This window comes from Hemiscyllium ocellatum, chromosome 6, assembly GCF_020745735.1.
Source record: "Hemiscyllium ocellatum isolate sHemOce1 chromosome 6, sHemOce1.pat.X.cur, whole genome shotgun sequence".
NCBI lineage: Eukaryota > Metazoa > Chordata > Chondrichthyes > Orectolobiformes > Hemiscylliidae > Hemiscyllium > Hemiscyllium ocellatum.
The window spans coordinates 125071166-125094180 of record NC_083406.1 but is presented as its reverse complement, the minus strand read 5'-3'; the positions used below and the strand labels follow the sequence as shown (position 1 = coordinate 125094180).

At 48.1% G+C, this 23015-nt stretch overlaps 1 protein-coding gene across 5 annotated transcripts in view; it reads right to left on the bottom strand.

Moving 5' to 3' along the window:
• Positions 1–23015, bottom strand: part of apbb1 (amyloid beta (A4) precursor protein-binding, family B, member 1 (Fe65)) — a 149147-nt gene that overhangs the window by 32040 nt on the left and 94092 nt on the right. For all 5 annotated transcript variants that reach the window (XM_060826401.1, XM_060826398.1, XM_060826400.1 and 2 more), the window contains 2 exons: positions 7795–7922; positions 2091–2205 (listed from right to left, as the gene is read on the bottom strand). In XM_060826401.1, coding sequence (XP_060682384.1) covers positions 2091–2205; positions 7795–7922 — 243 coding nt within the window. The remainder of the gene's footprint in view (positions 1–2090; positions 2206–7794; positions 7923–23015) is intronic.

Here is a 23015-nt window from a genome sequence, read left to right as displayed (position 1 = left end):
AATTTCTTTTCATAACGGAAACTCACTAACATGGGTAAATTTCCTCTGTACCCTCCCCAGTGCAGTCATATCCCCTCTATCGTGTGGATTCCAGCACTGCACACAATACTCTAGCTGTGAACTAACTAATGTTTTATACAGTTCCAGCATAACCTCCCTGCTCTTAAACTCTATGCCTCAACTAATAAAGGCCAATATACTACATTCTTTCTTAACCACTTTAGCCACCTGAAGGATACCTTAAGGGACCAGTATAAATGCACACCAAGGTCCCTTTGATCATCGGTGCTGCCCAGAGTCCCACCGTTCATCATGTATTCCCTTGTCAAAAAGTGTGGTGCTGGATAAGCACAACCTGTCAGGCAGCATATGAGAAGCAGGACAGTCAACGTTTTGACGAGCTTATGTTCAAAATGTCAACATTCCTGATGAAGAGCTTATGTCAGAACATCAACTCTCCTGCTCCTCAGATACTGCCTGGCCTGCTGTGCTTTTCCAGCACCACACGTTTTGACTCTGATCTCCAGTGCTCATTTTCTCCTATCATGTATTCCCTTGTCTCTTGTTTGTCCTGCTCAAGTACATTACCTCTCATACATCTGGACTGAATTATATTTTATATTGATAAATCTATCTGCCCAGCCCATCCATATCCTCTTGTACTCTAACACTATTCTCCAACTAATCTTTGTATTGTCTGTAAACTTACTGATCAACCTTCCTACATTCAAGTCTGAACATTTTTATAAACCACAAACAGCAAGGACCCCAGTACTGATCCCTGTTGGAGCCCATTGGTCACAGGTTTCTAATCACAAAATCACCCTCAACCATCATCCTCTGCTTCCTGCCTCTCAGCCAACAGTGGAGCCAATTTGCCAAATTTCCTTGGATTCCATGCTCTTTAATCTTCGCTACCAGTCCCCCATATGGGACCTTATCAAAAGCCTTGCTGAAGTCCAATAGACTACATCAAAAGCCTTGCCATCTACATTCCTGGTCACCTCTTTGAAAATTCAACCAAGTTAATCAGACATAACCTTCCCTTAACTAGATCATGTTGACTGTTCTTGATTAATCCCTGCCTCTCCAAATGCTGATTAATTCTGTCCCTCAGGATTGCTTCCAATAATTTCCCCACCACTGAGGTAAGACTGACTGGTCTTTCGTTTCCTAGTTTATCCCTTGCTTCCTTCAGGATGTCCCAAAGTCCTTTAGAGCCAATGGAATGATTTAAAGTGCAGTCATTGTTTTAATGAGAGGAGAAACATGATAGAAATAGAGGGGAGAAGGTGACGGCCTAGCGGTATTATTGCTGGACTATTAATCCTGAGACCCAGGTAACATTCTGGGGACCTCAGTTTGAATTCTGCCATGGCAGATGGTAGAATCTGAATTCAATAAAGAACCTGGAATTAAGAGACTAATGATGTCCACAAATTCATTGTTGATGGAGAGGAAAGATCCACCTGGATCACTAATCTGCTATTCTCACCTGCTCTGACCAACATGTGATTCCAGATCTCCCAGCAACACTTTCATGCCATGCATTAATTTTTTTTAGATGTCAGTTTGTGCAGAGCAAGATCCCATAAATTCACATATAACAGCCAGCTAATCTGTTTTAATGATGGTGACTGAGAGATAACCAATGGCCAAAACGCTGGGAGGGGCACTTCCTTGCTCCTCTATGAAATAGTGACATTTTACATTGATCTGAGAAAACATATGGGGCCCTTAGTTTAAATTTCATTCTCAAATATGAAAACAAATTGGTTAGTCATTTCAGTTTTGCTGGTGGGATCTTGCTGTGCTTTTTTAAATGTCTCATTGTGAAAGCAATTCATTATTAAAATATTTTCAATATCAGTGGGCGTATAGATTTAATGGATAGATAAGTGCCAATCTTTCTGCTGCCTAGTCTGACAATCTATTCTGAATTTATTAACAATAGGAGGTTGTATAGTTAAAGTATAAGCAGCAAGCTCGCAGTTAGTCCCAGTGACACTGGTATGGCTCATGGACTGTGTGTACTGGGGGTGGTCAGGTTCACGCACAGACCAGCCAGTGTGACCGCGGATGATCAATACCTTTGAGCAGATTTCATGCAATCTGGTGGCAATGGCCTTTGCTGGCATGTCACAGCGGAATACGTGACATTTCAATACACGTGTCAGTTTGTCTCTGGCGACATAGGCAAAATCCCTAAAAACAAAGCATAGAACTCATTAAAATACCTAGAGAGAGATAAGATGGACAAGTGACAGAAACTGAACTTATAACCTGACTCCACTGAGATTGTGTTGAATAAGCAGAGTGTTTGTAGACAATGTCTCCTCATTGGGAATAATAGAAGTAATACTAACAGTATGGGGTTACAAATTAGGGGAGTTTCAAAATAAAGAAAGGCAAGAACTGCATTTCAAACAACACCTTTCACCACCTCAGGAAATCCCAAAGTGCTTCACAGCCAATGATGTATGTTTTGAAGTGCCATTACTGCTGCAAGAAAAGTTGCAGCCAAATGGCTCACAGAAACTCCCACAAACAGAAATCTGACAACCCCGATGGGTCACTTGTTTTTCTGCTGTTAATTGGGGATAAATGTTGATCCAGTAACCAGAGAAAACTCCCTACTTTTGTGTGAAATAATTCAATGGTGATTCTCACATTCACGAAAAGAAACTTGGGGTCCTTGCCTGAAAGATGGCCCTCTGACAGATTCCCTTAGTGGCAGCCTGGATTGTCGGGTTGGGGTTTGAACCTACGAACTTCTGACTCTGCGTTTACACCTTTATTCCTCACTAAGCCACAAACAGCACATTCAGTTAATTACAAGCTTTTACTGAGTGCCAATACAGAGGAACACAATGAAGGTGAGATAGGACTTGAGGCTAGAGGTATCGGATATGGTTGGGGTTGGGAGACTGGATCGCAGCTTTGTGTCCAGTCTAGACCAACATCACAGGGTGGATACCAAGGGGAATTCACACACAGGAAGCAAAGGAATGAAAATGAACGCGATGTACGGGCAGGCAGTAACTAGGAACAAATGCAGCAGATTCTATTTCAGGAGACTAGTTTTATTAAAAATGTGTTCATGAAGATTGGGAGATGACACAATGAGGTGAAGAATGTGAGAAATGGAGGCTCAAATACTGTACCTCTCACTGCATCACAGCCAGATCAGCCAGAGGAGAGAAAAACCAAATTAGATCATTGCACCATGCAAAAAACAACCTTAACACTGCACAATAGCAGGACATTCATTGTATGCCACTGTCAAGGGAGTTATCTGTACACTGACTGGTCTCTCAATCCCTTCCTCTCCCAGGAGATCTGAAGAATGTCTGGTATCTCTCACTTTTACACACAAAGGGTGTTAGATGTTTAAAACTTTCTTCCATACATGGTAGTGGATGCTGGATCAGTTGTTAATTTTAAAATAATACTTTTGCTTCACAAAAAACTGAGTGATATGGGCCAAAGGCAGATATATGGAGTTAGGCCACAGATCAGCCATGATCTCATCGAATGATGGAACAGTTGAGGGGCTGAACGGCCAACTACTGTTCTTGTGCTCCTAGTCCTCTCTCTCAGGGGATATCTGTACATTGACTGGTGTCTCTCAGTCCCCTTTCTTTCTCTCAGTGAGATATGTGTGCACTGATTGGTGCCTTCCAGTTCCCCCTCTCTCAGGGGAAATAACACAGCAACTGGTTCAGAAGATCTCGGTTGGCTTTCTTCTAGGCATGTGCTCAGTTGCAGCTCTTGTTAGACTGCATCATGGCTCTGGAGCTGCAGATAGACTCACTTTGGGGCAACCGCGATGCTGAGGGGATTGTAGATAGCACATTTAGTGAATTGGTTACATCACAGATTATAATTACTGAGGGAGAAAGGGAATGGGTGACCAAAAGATTGAGAAACAGCAGGAAGGCAGTGCAGGTGTCCCCTGCGGTCATCTCCCTCCAAAGTAGGTGTACCATTTTGGATACTGTTGGGGCTGATTGCTCACCAGGGGAAGGCAGCAGTAGCCAGGTTCATGGCTGGCTCTGCTGAATAGAAGGGCGGGAAAAAGAGTGGAAGGGCTATAGTAATAGGGGATTCAATTGTAAGGGGAGTAGATAGGTGGGACTGTAGTTGAAAAAGAGACTCTTGAATGGTATGTTGTCTCTCAGGTGCACAGGTCAGGGATGTCTCAGAAAAACTGCGGAAAATTCTCAAGGGGAAGGGTGAACAGCCAGTTGTCGTGGTGCATCTAGGCACCAATGATATAGGTTAAAAAATGGGATGACATCCTACAAGCAGAATTTAGGGAGTTAGGAACCAAGTTAAAAAGTAAGACTTCGGAGGTAGTAATCTCAGGATTGTTACCCATGCCACGTGCTAGTCAGAGTAGAAATGATAAAATATTCAGGATGAATATGTGGTTTGGGAGATGGTGCAGGAGGGAGGGGTTCAGATTTTTGGGACAGGTTCTGGGGGTGTTGGGACTATTACAAATTGGACTGTCTACACCTGGGACAGACTGGAACCAACGTCCTTGGGGGTGCTTTTGCTAACACTGTTGGGGCGGGTTTTAACGAATGTGACGGGGGATGGGAACCAAATGAGGTGGCTGGTGGACAGGGACGAGATAGTAACTGAAACCTGTAAGGAACTAGGTAATGAAGTCAGCGTGAGTAAGGAGAAGAGTAGGCAGGAAGCGGAGGATGAACGCAGAGGGACTGGTGATCTGAAGTGCATTTGTTTTAAAGCCAGAAGTATAGTAGGTAAGGCGGATGAACTTAGGGCTTGGATTAGCACCTGGGAATATGATGCTTTTGCTATCATTCAGACTTGGTTGAGGAAAGGGGATGATTGGCAACCAAATATCTCAGAAAATAGATGCTTCAGGATGGATAGAGAGGGAGGTAAAGGGTTGGAGGAGTTGCATGATTGGTCAGAGAGGATATCACAGCTGTGCTGAAGGAGGGCACTATGGAGGGCTCAAGCAGTGAGACAACATGGGCAAAGCTCAGAAATAGGAAGGCAGTGGCAACAATGTTGGGACTGTACCACAGGCCTTCCAATAGCAAGCGTGAGATAGAGGTACAAATATGTAGAGAGTTCATAGAAAGATGTAGGAGCAACAGGGTGGTGGTGATAGCAGATTTTAATTTTCCCAACATTGACTGGGATTCAGTTCGTGTTAGAGGTCTGGATGGAGCAGAATTTGTAAGGAGCATCCAGGAGGGTTTTCTAGAGCTGTATGTAAATAGTCCAACTTGGGAAGGGGCCATAGTGGACCTGGTGTTGGGAAATGAGCCCAGACAGGTGGTTGAAGTTTCAATAGGAGATTGCTTTGGGAATAGTGATCACAATTTCACAAATCTTAGAATATGCATGGACAAAGATGAGAGTGGTCCTAAAGGAAGAATACTAAATTGGGGGAAGGCCAACTTTAGCAAAATTCAGGAGCTGGGGAATGTGGTTTGGGAGCAGCCGTTTGAAGGGAGATCCACATTCTATATGTGGGAGGCTTTTAAAGAGGTTGATTAGAGGTCAGGAGAGATACGTTCCTGTAAAAAGGAGGAATAAAAATGGCAAGATTAGAGAATCATGCATGACTGGTGAAATTGTGAGACTAGCTAAGAGGAAAAAGGATGCGTACATAAAGTCATGGCATCTGAAGACAGACGAAGTTTTGGCAGAATATTGGGAATGTAGGACCAACCTGAAATGAGGAATTAAGAGGGCTAAAAGGAGTCATGAGATATCCTGAGCGAGTAGGGTTAAGGAAAACCCCATAGCTTTTTATTCATAAACAAGGAGCAAGAGGGTAACCTGGGAAGGGTTGGCCCACTCAAGGACAAAGGAGGAAAGATATGTGTGGAGTCAGAGAAAATGGGTGAGATTCTTAATGAGTACTTTGCATTGGTATTCACTGAGGAGAGGGACATGGTGGATATTGAGATTAGGGATAGCTCTTTGATTACTCTAAGTTAGGCATAAGGAGGGTGGAAGTGTTGTGTATTCTAAAAGGTATTAAGGTGAACAAGTCCCCAGGCCTGGATGGGATCTATCCCAGGTTACTGAGGGAAGAGAGAGAGGAAATAGTTGTGGCTTTAACAGATATCTTTGCAGCATCTTTGAACACGGGGTAGGTCCCAAGGACTGGAGAATTGCTCATGTTGTCCTCTTGTTTAAGGAGGGTAGCAGGGATAATTCAGTTAATTACAGGCATCAGTGATAGAAAAGCTACTGGAGAAGTTACTAACGGATAGGATATATATCCATTTGGAAGAAAGTGAGCTTATCAGTGATCAGGCAGCATGGTTTGAGCAGGGAAGGTCATGACTTACAAACTTAATAGAATTCTTTGTAGAGGTGACAATGTTGATTGATGAGAGAAGGGATGTACATGTCATCTACATGGACTTCAGTAAGGCGTTTGAGAAGGTTCCCCTTGGTAGGCTGATGAAGGAGATGAAGTCGCATGGGGTTCAGGGTGTTCTCGCTAGATGGATAGAGAACTGCTGGGCAACAGGGGACAGAGAGTAGCAGTGGAAGGGAGCTTCTCAAAATGGAGACCTGTGACCATTGGTGTCCCACAGGGATCCGTGCTGGGACCACTGCTGTTTGTGATGTACATAAATGATTTGGAGGAAGGTGTCGGTTCCTCATTAGCAAGTTTGCAGATGACACTAAGATTGGTGGAGTAGCAGATTGCGAAGGCGATTATCAGAGAATGCAGCAGAATATAGATAGATTGGAGAGTTGTGCAGAGAAATGGCAGATGGAGTTCAATCCAGACACTTGAGAGATGATGCATTTTGGAGGATCCAATTCAAGAGCGAACTATATAGTAAATGGAAAAGTCCTGGGGAAAATTGATATACAGAGAGATCTGGGTGTGCAGGTCCATTGTTCCCTGAAGGTGGCAACGCAGGTCAGTAAGGCGGTCAAGAAGGCACATGCTTTCCTTCATTGGACAGAGTATTTAGTACAAGAGTTAGCAGGTCATGCTACAGTTGTATAAGACTTTGGTTCGACCACATTTGGAATACTGCGTACATTTCTGGTCACCACATTACCAAAAGGATGTGGATGCTTTGGAGAGGGTGCAGAGGAGGTTCACCAGGATGTTGCCTAGTATGGAGGGTGCTGGCTATGAGGAGAGGTTGAGTAGATTAGGATTATTTTCATTGGAAAGAAGTAGGTTGGGGGGACCTGATTGAAGCTTACAAAATCATGAGAGGTGTAGATAGGGTGGATAACAAGAAGCATTTTCCCAGAGTGGAGGTCTCTATTACTAGGGGTCATGAGTTCAAAGTGAGAGGGGAAACGTTTAGGGGAGATATGTGTGGAAAGTTCTTTACACAGAGAGTGGTGGGTGCCTGGAATGCATTGCCAGTGGAGGTGGCAGGGGCGGGGAACAATATCGTCATTTATGATGTATCTAGACTGATACATGAATAGGCAGGGAGTAAAGGGATACAGATCTTTAGAAAATAGGCGCAGGTTTAGATAGAGGATATGGATCAGCACAGGCTTGGAGGGCTGAAGGGCTGTTCCTGTGCTTCTGTTAACACTGATCCAATAGGTCCTGCAGGGGTTTGTGGAATCCCAGATGTGGAAATGCTGCTGCAAGTGCTCACCAACCCCTGGGTTGGGAGGGAACGAGAGTTGGGATTGAATGCAAGGGCAGAGAGCATAGGCAGAGTTGACTCACCTATGAATTGAGGGTAAAGGCAGCATAGTGAGAGTGCAGGGTTACAGCACACAAAGGGAGCTGCGATCTTTACATACCGCCCACTGTCCCGGCCGACACCCCATACCCGGATGCTGACAATCGGTTGCGTATGCAGCAGATTCTGGCCCAGGGGATCGATGAGGTTTAGTGTGTCATCCTCAAGCAGGAGCAGCATGTCTTTACCCTGGGAAGAAAAAGCACGGTATAACCAGCAACGGTCAGATCATATAGTTGTCATTCCCCAAAGAAATGAAACAGCCATTTTGTACTCAGCCAAATTCCTCAAATAGCAATGAGTAAAATTAGATTAGATTACTTACAGTGTGGAAACAGGCCCTTCGGCCCAACAAGTCCACACCGACCCGCCGAAGCGCAACCCACCCATACCCCTACATTTACCCCTTTACCTAACATACGGTCAATTTAGCATGGCCAATTCACCTGACCCGCACATCTTTGGACTGTGGGAGGAAACCGGAGCACCCGGAGGAAACCCACGCAGACACGGGGAGAATGTGCAAACTCCACACAGTCAGTCGCCTGAGTCGGGAATTGAACCCGGGTCTCTGGCGCTGTAAGGCAGCAGTGCTAACCACTGTGCCACCGTGCCGCCTGTTTTAAGTACTTAAGTTAACCATCAGATCTGTTTTTAATGTTGGAGGACCTGGAACTATTGTCTATGTCACCAGGTATGACACAAAAAAGTGCTTAATTTATGTACATTTTTTTTGGTTAGAGAACAAAGTACAAAGAAAATGTACAACCCAGGAACCGGCCCTTCGGCCCTCCAAGCCTGAGCCGATCCAAATGTACTGTCTAAACCTGTTGCCCAATTCCTAAGCATCTGTATTCTCCTGCTCCCCACCTACTCATGCATCTGTCCAGACGTATCTTAAATGAATCTACTGTACCTGCCTCTATCACCTCTGCTGGCAACGTGTTCCAGACACCCACCACCCTCAGTGTGAAGTACTTGCTGTATGTATCCCCCTTAGACTTTCCACCATTCATCTTGAAAGCGTGACCTCTCGTTATTGAATCCTTCACCCTGGGAAAGAGTTAGTCTCTATCAACCCTGTCTATACCTTTCAAGATTTTATAAACCTCAATCAGGTCCTCCCTCAATCTCCTTTTTTCTAATGAAAACAAAACAAACCTAATCTACTCAATCTCTCTTCATAGCTTTGGTTAGTACATTTTACCATAAAGGCAGATAAATGTAGCTCAATAGAGCCATAGAGGTTTACAGCATGGAAACAGGCCCTTGGGCCCAACCTATCCATGTTGTTCAGTTTTCACAATTAAACTAGTCTCATTTGCCTGCGTTTGACCCATACCCCTCATATGTTTCCCATCCATGCACCTTTCCAAATGTTTGTTAAATGATAAAATTGTACTTCCCTCCATTACTGTCTCTGGCAGCCTGTTACAGATACTCAATCACCCTGAGAGAGAAAAAATTACCTCTCCGGACTGTCTTGTATCTCTCCCTGTCACCTTAAACCTATGCCCTCTAGTTTTATATTCTCCTAAAAAGGGGAAAAGCTGTTGGCTATCTCCCTTATCCATAGTTAAAGATCTCACAACACCAGGTTATAGTCCAACAGGTTTAATTGGAAGCACTAGCTATCGGAGCACCCCTCCTTCATCAGGTGGTTGTGAAGGAGCAGTGCTCTGAAAGCTAGTGCTTCCAATTAAACCTGTTGGACTATAACCTGGTGTTGTGAGATTTGTAACCTTGTACACCCTAGTCCAACACCGGCATCTCCTAATCATACGTTATCCATGCCTCCCATAAGGTTACCCCGCAGTCTCCCAAACAATAGGGAAAAAAAGCCAATCAGCCCTTTCCTTATAACTCAAACCTTTACCCTAGATCTCTTTTTTTCTATAACACTTCCCATGGCCCTTTCATTGACTGTCTGAGTCCTATCCTGGTTGAACCAACCAAAATGCGACACTTTGCATGTATCTAAATTAAACTCTATCTGCCATTCCTCAGCCCACTGGTCCAGTTGATCAAGATCTCGTCGTATTTCCAGGTAACCTTCTTCACTGTCAACTATACCACCAACCTTGGTGTCATCTGCAAACTTTCTAACCATACCTCCTAAATTCTCATCCAAGTCATTTGTGTGAATCATTTATATAATTTTAAAAAGAGTTTTCCTTTCAAACAAAGGCTGTACACCCCTGTCTGGTAAAGGAAGATAATTTACATTGCTCCAAAGAAGAGTTAGATCAGACTCAAAACGTGCTGCCCACTGATGCTGCCAGACCTGCTGAGTTTCTCTGGCATTTATATTTTTAGTTCAGATTTCCAGCATCTGCAGAATTTTGTTTTTATTTGAGTATTTATATGGTGATGGTTTTCGACAGTTCAATAAACACTGAAAGCCATTAACCGATTTTCAGTTCAAAATAATGATGAATTGATTTTGGTTTAGGTAACTCCGAGATTTAAAGTTAATAGGACAGTTAAGAGGAGACCTGGCTGGGGTCAGAAGTAAGATAGGAGAAAGTTGTCCACTACCATTCTCCTTAAAGAAGTACAGGACAGTTCAGGGAAAACAGGAGAAAGTGAGGATTGCAGATGCTGGAGGTCAGAATCAAAAAAGTGTGGCACTGGAAAAGCACAGCAGGTCAAGCAGCATCCGAGGAGGAGAGTCGACATTTCGGACATAAAGGCTTATGCCCGAAATGTCGGCTCTTCTGCTCCTCGGATGCTGCCTGACCTGCTGTGCTTTTCCAGCGCCTCACCTTTTGGGTTCAGGGAAAACAATCAGCAGCAGTAAAGTTTAGCTCGTGCAGCTTCCAAATCAGGAGAAATCTGTTGGAAATGTGTAGATTAGAAGCTGAGAAAGTTGAAGCTCTCAGTTTTATCCTTGGGGGATGTTAGCTCAGTTGGCTGGTTGACTGGCTTAATGATGCAGAGTGACATCAACAATATGTTTCAATTCCCACACCAGCTTAGATTACTATGAAGGTCACACCATTTCAGCCTCTGCGCTTTCCGGCGGTGTGGTGATCCTCAGGGTAAACCACAATGAGCTGTCTCTCTCTCTCTCTCTCTCTCTCAATCAGTTTTGGAACAGGAGGGATCTGTACCAATGGGACAGTCTCCACCTGAACCAATCTTGAACCAATGTTCTAGCAAAAAGGATAAACAGAGTAGTCATTAGGACTTGACACTAGTGAGTCAGGAGGAAGGGTGGGGGAAAACAACAGGAAGTATGATGGTAAACTGTAAGGAAAGCAGCACATTAGCATGTGTGCAGCAGGGTTTAACTACATGACAGACTACAAAAGCAGGAATAAGGAAGGATAACTCAGGACATATTATTATTAGAGATGTTGGAATTCATAAAGGGGGTACAAAAAGTAGCATAAGGGCACTTTAACTGAATGCTTGTAACATTCGTAACAAGATAGATGAGTTAACGGCACAAATCATTACGAATCCTTATGAGTTAGCACCCGTTACACAGACATGGTTATAAGATGGTCACAACTGGGAGTTAGATATCCAGGGGTATCAGACTATTCAGAAGGACAGATGGGAAGGTAAGGGAGGTGGTGTAGCTCTGATATTTAAGGATGACATTGGGACGGTGGTGAGAGATGATATAGGTTCTATGGAAAATAAGGTTGAATCCATTTTAGTGGAAATTAGGAATTCTAACAAGAAAATGTCACTGATATCTATAGGTGTAATCTATAGGCCATCAAATTATAATATTACAGTAGAACAGGTAATATAAAAAAGACTAATGCTTGTAAAAATGGTACAGCAAAAACGTCAATTTACACGTCGATTGGTCAAACCAGCTCAGTCAGGGTAGCCTTGAGGAGGAGTTCATTGAATGTATCCTTGATAGTTTACTGGAACAGTATGTAATGGAACTGACAAGGGAGCAAGTATCCTAGATCTGGTCCTGTGTAATGAGACAGAAATAATTAATGAGGCCACAATTAGGGATCACCTTGGAAGGAGCGACTACAGTGTGGTTGAATTTAGAATACAGATGAAAAGTGAGAAGATAAAATCCAACACCAGGGTCCTGTGCTTAAACAAAGGTAACTACAATAGGATGAGGAAGTAAACTAGAAACAAAGATTTTATGGTGGGACAGTTGACTACCAGTGGAGGATTTACAAAGCAATTTTTCAAAGTGCTCAGCAAACATATACACCAGTAAAAAGGACGGACTGTAGGGAAAGGGGTAATCTGCCCTGGGTGTCTAAGAAAATAAAGGAGGCTATCAAATTGAAAGAGAAGGCATACAAAATGGCCAAGAACAGTGGGAAACTAGGAGATTGCGAAAGCTTTAAAGGTCAACAGAAGCCACAAAAAGAGCTATAAAGTAAGATAGATGATGAGAAAAAAACTAGCTCAATACAAAAACTTAAACCATATAAAATAAGAGTGGCTAAAGTAAACATTGAGAAGAGGGATTTCATAATGGGATAAAGGAAATGGCCAAGGCATCGAATAGGTATTTTGTGTCGGTCTTCACAGGGGAAGAAACTTATAACATGCCAACAATTGACAAAGAGACGAAGGTAGGTGAGGACCTGGAAACAATTATCACAAAAGAGGTAATGTTGGGCAAGCTAATGGAGCTACAGGAAGACAAGGTTCCAGGCCCTAATGGAACACATCCCAGGGTATTTAAAGATATGGTGGGAGAAATAGCAAATGCGCTCATGGTAATTTTCCATAATTCACTGAACTCTGGAACCAGCAGATTGGAAAACAGCAAATGTGATGCCACTGTTTAAAAAGGGAGGACATAAGATGGGGAATTATAGGCTGATTAGCTTAACTTGTGTGGTGGGGAAAACGCTTGTGCCTATTATCAAGGAAGAAATAGCAAGGCATCCAGATAGAAATTGTCCCTTTGGGCAGACACAGCATGGGTTCATGACGGGCAGGTCATTCTTAACTCATCTACAGGAATTCTATAAAAGACATTATGAACACTGCGGACAACAGGGACTCAGCAGATGCAGTGTATCTAGATTTTCAAAAGGCATTCAACAAGGTGCCACATAAAAAGGTTACTGCATAAGATAAAGATGCATGGCTTTACGGGCAATGTATTAGCATGGATAGAGGGCTGGTTAACCAATAGGAAGCAAAGAATGGGAATAAATGAATGCTATTCTGGTTGGCAATCAGTGACTAGTGGTGTGCCTCAGGGATCAGTGTTGGGATTGCAATTATTCGCAATGTACATAGATGATTTGGAGTTGGGGACTCCATATAGTCCAAATGGGGACACATATAGCATGTCAAAGTTTGCAGATGATAAGGGGTAGAGCAAAGTGTGCCTTTCACCTTGGTTATGGAGAGAGATAGATGCATGCAACAGGGTAGGTTTTACAATTGGGGAAGGGTAAATACCATGTTGCAAGATAAGATCTGAGGAGCATAGGCTGTCAGAGAAGGATGTCGTTGAAATGTGGAACTTTTTCAAGGAACAGATACAACGTGTCCTTGATATGTTTGTACCTGTCAGGCAGGAAAGAGATGATCGTGTGAGGGAACCTTGGTTGACGAGGGAGGTTGAATGTCTAGTAAAGAGGAAGAAGGAGGCTTACATAAGGTTGAGGAAACAAGGTTCAGACAGAGCGTTGGAGGGATACAGGATAGCCAGGAGGGAGCTGAAGAAAGGGATTAGGAGAGCTAAGAGAGGGCATGAAAAATCTTTGGCGGGTAGGATCAAGGATAACCCCAAGGCCTTTTATGCGTATGTGAGAAACATGAGAATGACGAGAACGAGGGTAGGTCCGATCAAGGACAGTAGTGGGAGACTTGTGTATTGAGTCAGAAGAGATAGGAGAGGTCTTAAATGAGTATTTTTTTTCAGTATTTACAAATGAGAGGGACCGTATTGTTGAAGAGGAGAGTATGAAACGGACTGGTAAGATAGAGGAGATACTTGTTAGGAAGGAAGATGTGTTGGGCATTTTGAAAAACTTGAGGATAGACAAGTCCCCCGGGCCTGACGGGATATATCCTAGGATTATGTGGGAAGCAAGAGAGGAAATTGCAGAGCCGTTGGCAATGATCTTTTCGTCTTCACTGTCAACGGGGGTGGTACCAGGGGACTGGAGAGTGGCGAATGTTGTGCCCCTGTTCAAAAAAGGGAATAGGGATAACCCCGGGAATTACAGGCCAGTTAGTCTTACTTCGATGGTAGGCAAAGTAATGGAAAGGGTACTGAGGGATAGGATTTATGAGTATCTGGAAAGACACTGCTTGATTAGGGACAGTCAGCATGGATTTGAGAGGGGTAGGTCTTGCCTTACAAGTTTTATTGAATTCTTTGAGGAGGTGACCAAGCATGTGGATGAGGGTAGAGCAGTGGATGTAGGGTACATGGATTTTAGTAAGGCATTTGATAAGGTTCCCCATGGTAGGCTTATGCAGAAAGTCAGGAGGCATGGGATAGTGGGAAATTTGGCCAGTTGGATAGAGAACTGGCTAACCGGTCGAAGTCAGAGAGTGGTGGTAGATGGTAAATATTCAGCCTGGAGCCCAGTTACAAGTGGAGTTCTGCAGGGATCAGTTCTGGGTCCTCTGCTGTTTGTAAGTTTTATTAATGGCTTGGAAGAGGGAGTCGAAGGGTGGGTCAGTAAATTTGCAGACGATACGAAGATTGATGGAGTTGTGGATAGTGAGGAGGCTGTTGTCGGCTGCAAAGGGACTTAGATATGATGCCGAGCTGGGCTGAGGAGTGGCAGATGGCGTTCAACCCTGTCAAGTGTGAGGTTGTCCATTTTGGAAGGACAAATAAGAATGCGGAATACAGGGTTAACGGTAGGATTTTTAGTAAGGTGGAGGAGCAAAGAGATCTTGGGGTCTATGTTCAACCAGACCACACCAACCCTCCGAAGAGTAACATTCCCCTGTGACTAATACACCTAATGCTATGGGCAATTTAGCCTGGCCAATTCACCTGACCTGCACATCTTTGGACGGTGGGAGGAAACCAGAGCACCCGGAGTAAACCCACCCAGACACTGGGAGAATGTGCAAACTCCACACAGACAGTCGCCCGAATCTGGAATCAAACTTGGGAACCTGGTCTGTGAGGCAGCAGTGCTAACCACTCAGCAACTGTGCCACCCTACACTGGTTCTTCTAAATTGCTTTCTATAACTAGATAGGATGTTTCAGTGAACAATCACCAAGTGGATGGCACGGTGGGCACAGTTCCCGACTCAGTGGAGTTTGCACATTCTCCCCGTGTCTGCGTGGGTTTCCTCCGGGTGCTCCAGTTTCCTCCCACAGTCCAAAGATGTGCAGATCAGGTTAACTGGCCATGCTAAATTGCCCTAGTGTTAGATAAGGGGTAAATGTAGGGGTATGGGTTGCGCTTCGGCGGGTCGGTGTGGACTTGTTGGGCCGAAGGGCCTGTTTCCACATTGTAAGTAATCTAATCTAAAAAAAAGTTAACTCATTTTTTTGAAAACAATTGATTTATCAAACCAGATTTAATTCTGGGATCTGATGTATCCAGCAGTAACATCAGCTAGGATCATAAGGTGAACTTTGCTTTTGCAAAGTTGTCATGCGATCCAATAACCACCTGAACAGGCAAATAAACCCAGATTTAATTAGTTATGCTGGCATAGCACTCCAACAGTGTGACACGATCTCAGTACTTGCCCTCCCACAGTCCTGGAGTCTCTCAGTACGCACCCTCCCACAGTGCAGGGGCGCCTCAGTACGCACCCTCCCACAGCGCAGGGGCGTCTCAGTACGCACCCCCACAGTGCAAGGGAGTCTCAGTACGCACCCCCCACAGTGCAGGGGTCTCTGAGTATACACACGCTCACAGTGCAGGGGCGTCTCAGTACGCACCCTCCCCCAGTGCAGGGGCGTCTCAGTACGCACCCTCCCCCAGTGCAGGGGCGTCTCAGTACGCACCCTCCCCCAGTGCAGGGGCGTCTCAGTACGCACCCTCCCCCAGTGCAGGGGCGTCTCAGTACGCACCCTCCCCCAGTGCAGGGGCGTCTCAGTACGCACCCTCCCCCAGTGCAGGGGCGTCTCAGTACGCACCCTCCCCCAGTGCAGGGGCGTCTCAGTACGCACCCTCCCCCAGTGCAGGGGCGTCTCAGTACGCACCCTCCCCCAGTGCAGGGGCGTCTCAGTACGCACCCTCCCCCAGTGCAGGGGCGTCTCAGTACGCACCCTCCCCCAGTGCAGGGGCGTCTCAGTACGCACCCTCCCCCAGTGCAGGGGCGTCTCAGTACGCACCCTCCCCCAGTGCAGGGGCGTCTCAGTACGCACCCTCCCCCAGTGCAGGGGCGTCTCAGTACGCACCCTCCCCCAGTGCAGGGGCGTCTCAGTACGCACCCTCCCCCAGTGCAGGGGCGTCTCAGTACGCACCCTCCCCCAGTGCAGGGGCGTCTCAGTACGCACCCTCCCCCAGTGCAGGGGCGTCTCAGTACGCACCCTCCCCCAGTGCAGGGGCGTCTCAGTACGCACCCTCCCCCAGTGCAGGGGCGTCTCAGTACGCACCCTCCCCCAGTGCAGGGGCGTCTCAGTACGCACCCTCCCCCAGTGCAGGGGCGTCTCAGTACGCACCCTCCCCCAGTGCAGGGGCGTCTCAGTACGCACCCTCCCCCAGTGCAGGGGCGTCTCAGTACGCACCCTCCCCCAGTGCAGGGGCGTCTCAGTACGCACCCTCCCCCAGTGCAGGGGCGTCTCAGTACGCACCCTCCCCCAGTGCAGGGGCGTCTCAGTACGCACCCTCCCCCAGTGCAGGGGCGTCTCAGTACGCACCCTCCCCCAGTGCAGGGGCGTCTCAGTACGCACCCTCCCCCAGTGCAGGGGCGTCTCAGTACGCACCCTCCCCCAGTGCAGGGGCGTCTCAGTACGCACCCTCCCCCAGTGCAGGGGCGTCTCAGTACGCACCCTCCCCCAGTGCAGGGGCGTCTCAGTACGCACCCTCCCCCAGTGCAGGGGCGTCTCAGTACGCACCCTCCCCCAGTGCAGGGGCGTCTCAGTACGCACCCTCCCCCAGTGCAGGGGCGTCTCAGTACGCACCCTCCCCCAGTGCAGGGGCGTCTCAGTACGCACCCTCCCCCAGTGCAGGGGCGTCTCAGTACGCACCCTCCCCCAGTGCAGGGGCGTCTCAGTACGCACCCTCCCCCAGTGCAGGGGCGTCTCAGTACGCACCCTCCCCCAGTGCAGGGGCGTCTCAGTACGCACCCTCCCCCAGTGCAGGGGCGTCTCAGTACGCACCCTCCCCCAGTGCAGGGGCGTCTCAGTACGCACCCTCCCCCAGTGCAGGGGCGTCTCAGTACGCACCCTCCCCCAGTGCAGGGGCGTCTCAGTACGCACCCTCCCCCAGTGCAGGGGCGTCTCAGTACGCACCCTCCCCCAGTGCAGGGGCGTCTCAGTACGCACCCTCCCCCAGTGCAGGGGCGTCTCAGTACGCACCCTCCCCCAGTGCAGGGGCGTCTCAGTACGCACCCTCCCCCAGTGCAGGGGCGTCTCAGTACGCACCCTCCCCCAGTGCAGGGGCGTCTCAGTACGCACCCTCCCCCAGTGCAGGGGCGTCTCAGTACGCACCCTCCCCCAGTGCAGGGGCGTCTCAGTACGCACCCTCCCCCAGTGCAGGGGCGTCTCAGTACGCACCCTCCCCCAGTGCAGGGGCGTCTCAGTACGCACCCTCCCCCAGTGCAGGGGCGTCTCAGTACGCACCCTCCCCCAGTGCAGGGGCGTCTCAGTACGCACCCTCCCCCAGTGCAGGGGCGTCTCAGTACGCACCCTCCCCCAGTGCAGGGGCGTCTCAGTACGCACCCTCCCCCAGTGCAGGGGCGTCTCAGTACGCACCCTCCCCCAGTGCAGGGGCGTCTCAGTACGCACCCTCCCCCAGTGCAGGGGCGTCTCAGTACGCACCCTCCCCCAGTGCAGGGGCGTCTCAGTACGCACCCTCCCCCAGTGCAGGGGCGTCTCAGTACGCACCCTCCCCCAGTGCAGGGGCGTCTCAGTACGCACCCTCCCCCAGTGCAGGGGCGTCTCAGTACGCACCCTCCCCCAGTGCAGGGGCGTCTCAGTACGCACCCTCCCCCAGTGCAGGGGCGTCTCAGTACGCACCCTCCCCCAGTGCAGGGGCGTCTCAGTACGCACCCTCCCCCAGTGCAGGGGCGTCTCAGTACGCACCCTCCCCCAGTGCAGGGGCGTCTCAGTACGCACCCTCCCCCAGTGCAGGGGCGTCTCAGTACGCACCCTCCCCCAGTGCAGGGGCGTCTCAGTACGCACCCTCCCCCAGTGCAGGGGCGTCTCAGTACGCACCCTCCCCCAGTGCAGGGGCGTCTCAGTACGCACCCTCCCCCAGTGCAGGGGCGTCTCAGTACGCACCCTCCCCCAGTGCAGGGGCGTCTCAGTACGCACCCTCCCCCAGTGCAGGGGCGTCTCAGTACGCACCCTCCCCCAGTGCAGGGGCGTCTCAGTACGCACCCTCCCCCAGTGCAGGGGCGTCTCAGTACGCACCCTCCCCCAGTGCAGGGGCGTCTCAGTACGCACCCTCCCCCAGTGCAGGGGCGTCTCAGTACGCACCCTCCCCCAGTGCAGGGGCGTCTCAGTACGCACCCTCCCCCAGTGCAGGGGCGTCTCAGTACGCACCCTCCCCCAGTGCAGGGGCGTCTCAGTACGCACCCTCCCCCAGTGCAGGGGCGTCTCAGTACGCACCCTCCCCCAGTGCAGGGGCGTCTCAGTACGCACCCTCCCCCAGTGCAGGGGCGTCTCAGTACGCACCCTCCCCCAGTGCAGGGGCGTCTCAGTACGCACCCTCCCCCAGTGCAGGGGCGTCTCAGTACGCACCCTCCCCCAGTGCAGGGGCGTCTCAGTACGCACCCTCCCCCAGTGCAGGGGCGTCTCAGTACGCACCCTCCCCCAGTGCAGGGGCGTCTCAGTACGCACCCTCCCCCAGTGCAGGGGCGTCTCAGTACGCACCCTCCCCCAGTGCAGGGGCGTCTCAGTACGCACCCTCCCCCAGTGCAGGGGCGTCTCAGTACGCACCCTCCCCCAGTGCAGGGGCGTCTCAGTACGCACCCTCCCCCAGTGCAGGGGCGTCTCAGTACGCACCCTCCCCCAGTGCAGGGGCGTCTCAGTACGCACCCTCCCCCAGTGCAGGGGCGTCTCAGTACGCACCCTCCCCCAGTGCAGGGGCGTCTCAGTACGCACCCTCCCCCAGTGCAGGGGCGTCTCAGTACGCACCCTCCCCCAGTGCAGGGGCGTCTCAGTACGCACCCTCCCCCAGTGCAGGGGCGTCTCAGTACGCACCCTCCCCCAGTGCAGGGGCGTCTCAGTACGCACCCTCCCCCAGTGCAGGGGCGTCTCAGTACGCACCTTCCCCCAGTGCAGGGGTTCTTCAGTAATACTGGGGTGGGGGGTGGGGAATTGGCATCATTGCTGCTGTTATTGCTGAACTGTTCATCCAGAGACCCAGGTAATGTGATGGAATTGGGATTCAGATCTTGCCATCCCAGATGTTGGAAATTGAAACCAATATTAAAATGCGGAATTACGAGTCTAATGATGACCGCGAGTTTTCGATTGTCGTGAAAAACCCATCCGGTTCATCAATGCCCTTTAAGGAAGGAAACTGCCATCCTTACCTGGTCTGACTGACATGTGACTCCAGACCCCCAGCAACTCTTAACTGCCCGGTTGGCAATTAGGAGTGGGCAATAAATGCTGGCCGCTGCATTGACGCCCTCATCCAGCGAAAGAATAAGATGGTAATATGGCTCCAACAGTGTGGCACTCCCTCAGTAATGACCCTCCGTCTCACAAATACGTAAACAAGGAACAACAGAAGGCAACTCAGCCCTTTAAGCCTGCTCCATCATACAATAAAATCTTAATTTTAAGCTTGACACGACACTCCTGCTTTTTTTAAAATTAATGCTGTGGCCCTTGCGGAAACCCAACTGAGCATTCCTAAGCAGGTGCTGTTTGATAGCACTGTTGATGACACTTTCCATCACTTTACCAATGGTTGAGAGTAGGCTGATAGAGTGGTAACTGACTGGGTTTGATATTGTCCTGATTTTTATGTACAGGACATACCCTAGGCAGTATCTAACATTGTCAGGTAGATGCCAGTATTGTAGCTGTACTGGAACAGCTTGGCTAGAAGAGCAGCAAGTTCTGGAGCACAAGTCTTCAGTATTATTGCCAGAATGTTGTTAGGATCCATAACCTTCGCAGTATCTTGCGCCTTCAACTATTTCTTGAAATCATGTGCAATGAATCAAATTAGATGAAGATGGGCAGCTGTAACATTTGGCACCTCTGAGGTTTGGGAGGAATCACCCACTTGGCATTTCTGGCTGAAGATTGCTGCAGCCCTATCCTTTGCACTGGTGTTTCCTCCCGTCATTGAGGAGGGGGATATTTGTGGAGTCTTTTCCTCTGAGTCCACCACTTTTCACAACTGAATGTGGTAGGACTGCAGAATATAGATCTGATCTGCTGATTGGGGGATTGTTTAGCTCTGCCTATCACTGCTTGCTTATGCGGTTTGGTATGCAAGTAGTCCTGTTTGCTGGCTTCACCAGATCGATACCTCGTTTTGTTTAAGTGCGCCTGGTGCTGTTCCTGCAGTCTCCATCCTTGCAGAGCCGAGATCCTTCATCCCTTTGTAATCAAGCTTCGCCATCCACTGCCTTTTGATGAAGGGAATTCCAAAGACACTGAACCCTCAGAGAAAAGTTTCCTCATCTCTGTTTTACATGGCTGTTTAGTCTTAAACAGTGACCCCTAATTTAAATTCTCCCACAAGAGAAAACATCCTTTCAACATCCACCCAGTCAAACTCCCTCAGGATCTTATATGATTCAATCAAGTCCCCGCTGACTCGTCTAAACTCGAGAGAGTACGGACCTAGACTGCCCAGCCTACTGTATTGTCATACAGTACAGAATAGGCCCTTTGACCCATTGAGCCTGTACTGTCAAAACTACACTAAATCTGCATTAGTTCACCTTCCAGCAGTAGGACCATTGCCCTGAATGTTATGACATATCAAGTGCTCATTCAAGTACTTTTTACTGTGAGGTTACCAGTCTCTACCACTCTCCTGGGCAGTGCACTTCAAATCCAACCAGCTTCTGGGTGAAACACTTTTTTTAACCACAAAGAACCCACTGTTAACCACTAACAGTGCCCATTAGCAGCTAATCATTCTCCCAAGCTGACCTTTACCCCACTCAGTCAACTCAACTGGTTTTCCCTCTCTCTGGCCTTCATTTCCAACATTTGTTTACTCTACCCACTCTCTCTCTCACATATACCCTGAATATCAACCTTGCCCTAGCTGAAATCAGTTCTGAAGGGTCACTGGAGCTGAAATATTAACTCTGTTTTTTCTCACAGATGCTGCCAGACCTGCTGAGTTTGTCCAGTAATTTCTGTTTGTCAGCATCAACCGCTCTTTGTTTTTTTTTTAAACAATTTTTTTCAGCTTCCTGTTAAACTTCCTGCCTATTTTCTATTCACCTTGCCCATGCCTCTTAAGATCTTATACACGTTGTTCAGGGTCCCCCTCAGCCTTCCCTGCTCGAAAGAAAACAAGCTGAGTTTATCCAGCCTCTCTTTATCGCTAAGCTGCTCCATCCCAGGTAACATCCTGGTGAATCTCCTCTGCACCCCTGCCCCATACCCTTCCAAAAGTGCAGTAACCAGAACTGCATCGAGAGCTGCAGCTGTGGCCTAACCAAAGTTCTGTACAGCTCCCTCTCTTATAATCTATGCATCATCTGAGAAAGGCAAGTGTCCTGTATGCCTTCTGAACCACTCTATTAACCCGTCCTCCCACCGTTAGGGATCTGCAGACAAACACCCCAAGATGTCGGTGGAGTTGTGGATAGTGATGAAGGATCTAGTAGGTTGCAGAGAGACATAGATAGAATGCAAAGCTGGGCTGAGGGGTGGCAAATGGAGTTTAATGTGGACAAGTGTGAGGTGATACACTTTGGATGGAGTAACAAGAATGCAAAGTACTGGACTAATGGTAAGATTCTTGGGAATGCAGATGAGCAGAGAGATCGTGGTGTCCATGTACACAGATCCTTGAAAGTTGCCACCCAGATTGACAGGGTTGTTAAGAAGGCATACAGTGTTTTGGCCTTTATTAATAGAGGGATCGAGTTCCGGAACCAGGAGCTTATGCTGCAGCTGTACAAAGCTCTGGTACAGCCACACTTGGGAGTATTGTGTACAGTTCTGGTCACCACATTATAAGGAGGATGTGGAAGCTTTGGAAAGGGTGCAGAGGAGATTTACTAGGATGTTGCCTCGTGTGGAAGGAATGTCTTACGAGGAAAGGCTGAGGACCTTGAAGCTGTTCTCGTTAGAGAGAAGGTTGAGAGGTGACTTAATAGAGACATACAAGATAATCAGAGGGTTAGATAGGGTGGCCAGGGAGAGGCCTTTTCCAAGTATGGGGACGGCAAACACGAGGGGACACAACTTTAAAAGTGAGGAGAGATAGGTAGAAGACAGAAATCAGAGATAGTTTGTTTACTCAGAGAGTAGTAAGGGTATGGAATGCTTTGCCAGCAACGGTAGTAGATTCGCCAAATTTAAGTGCATTTAAGTCGTCATTGGACAGGCATATGGACACACATGGAATAGTGTAGGTGGGATGGGCTTCAGATTAGTATGACAGGGCGGCGCAACATCGAGGGCTGTAGGGCCTGTACTGCGCTGTAATGTTCAATGTTCTATGTCTTTGTTTCTTTCAGATTCCAAATGTCCTACCATTCATCAAGTACTCCCTTGTCTTGTTCCTTCTTCCAAAGTACATCGCCTCACACTTATCAGGGTCAAATTTCACCTGCTACTGATGAGTGCTTTCAGTGAAGAAATTATGAGCATTGGGTTTCTAATCAATCATACTCCCAATGGCCATCCACTCAATATCACGCCCAGGAAATGCTGAAGAAACCGATTATACTTCAACAGAAGCTTAACACAAACAAGGAGCAGGAGTAGGCCCTTTGAGCCTGTGCCACTATTCAATCAATTCACTGTTGATCTGACTGTGGCCTCAACTCCACTCCCCTGTCTGAACCCAGGTACTCTTTTGGTTTCCTCGTCAATCTCTCCACCTCTACCTTAAAGGCATGCAGTGATTCTGCCTGTATCATTTTCTAGAAAGAAAACTTCAAAGACTCAAGACCCTCAGGAGAAAATGTCTCCTCACCTCTGTCTCAGATAGTTGAAGACTATTAGAACAGGCATGATCTC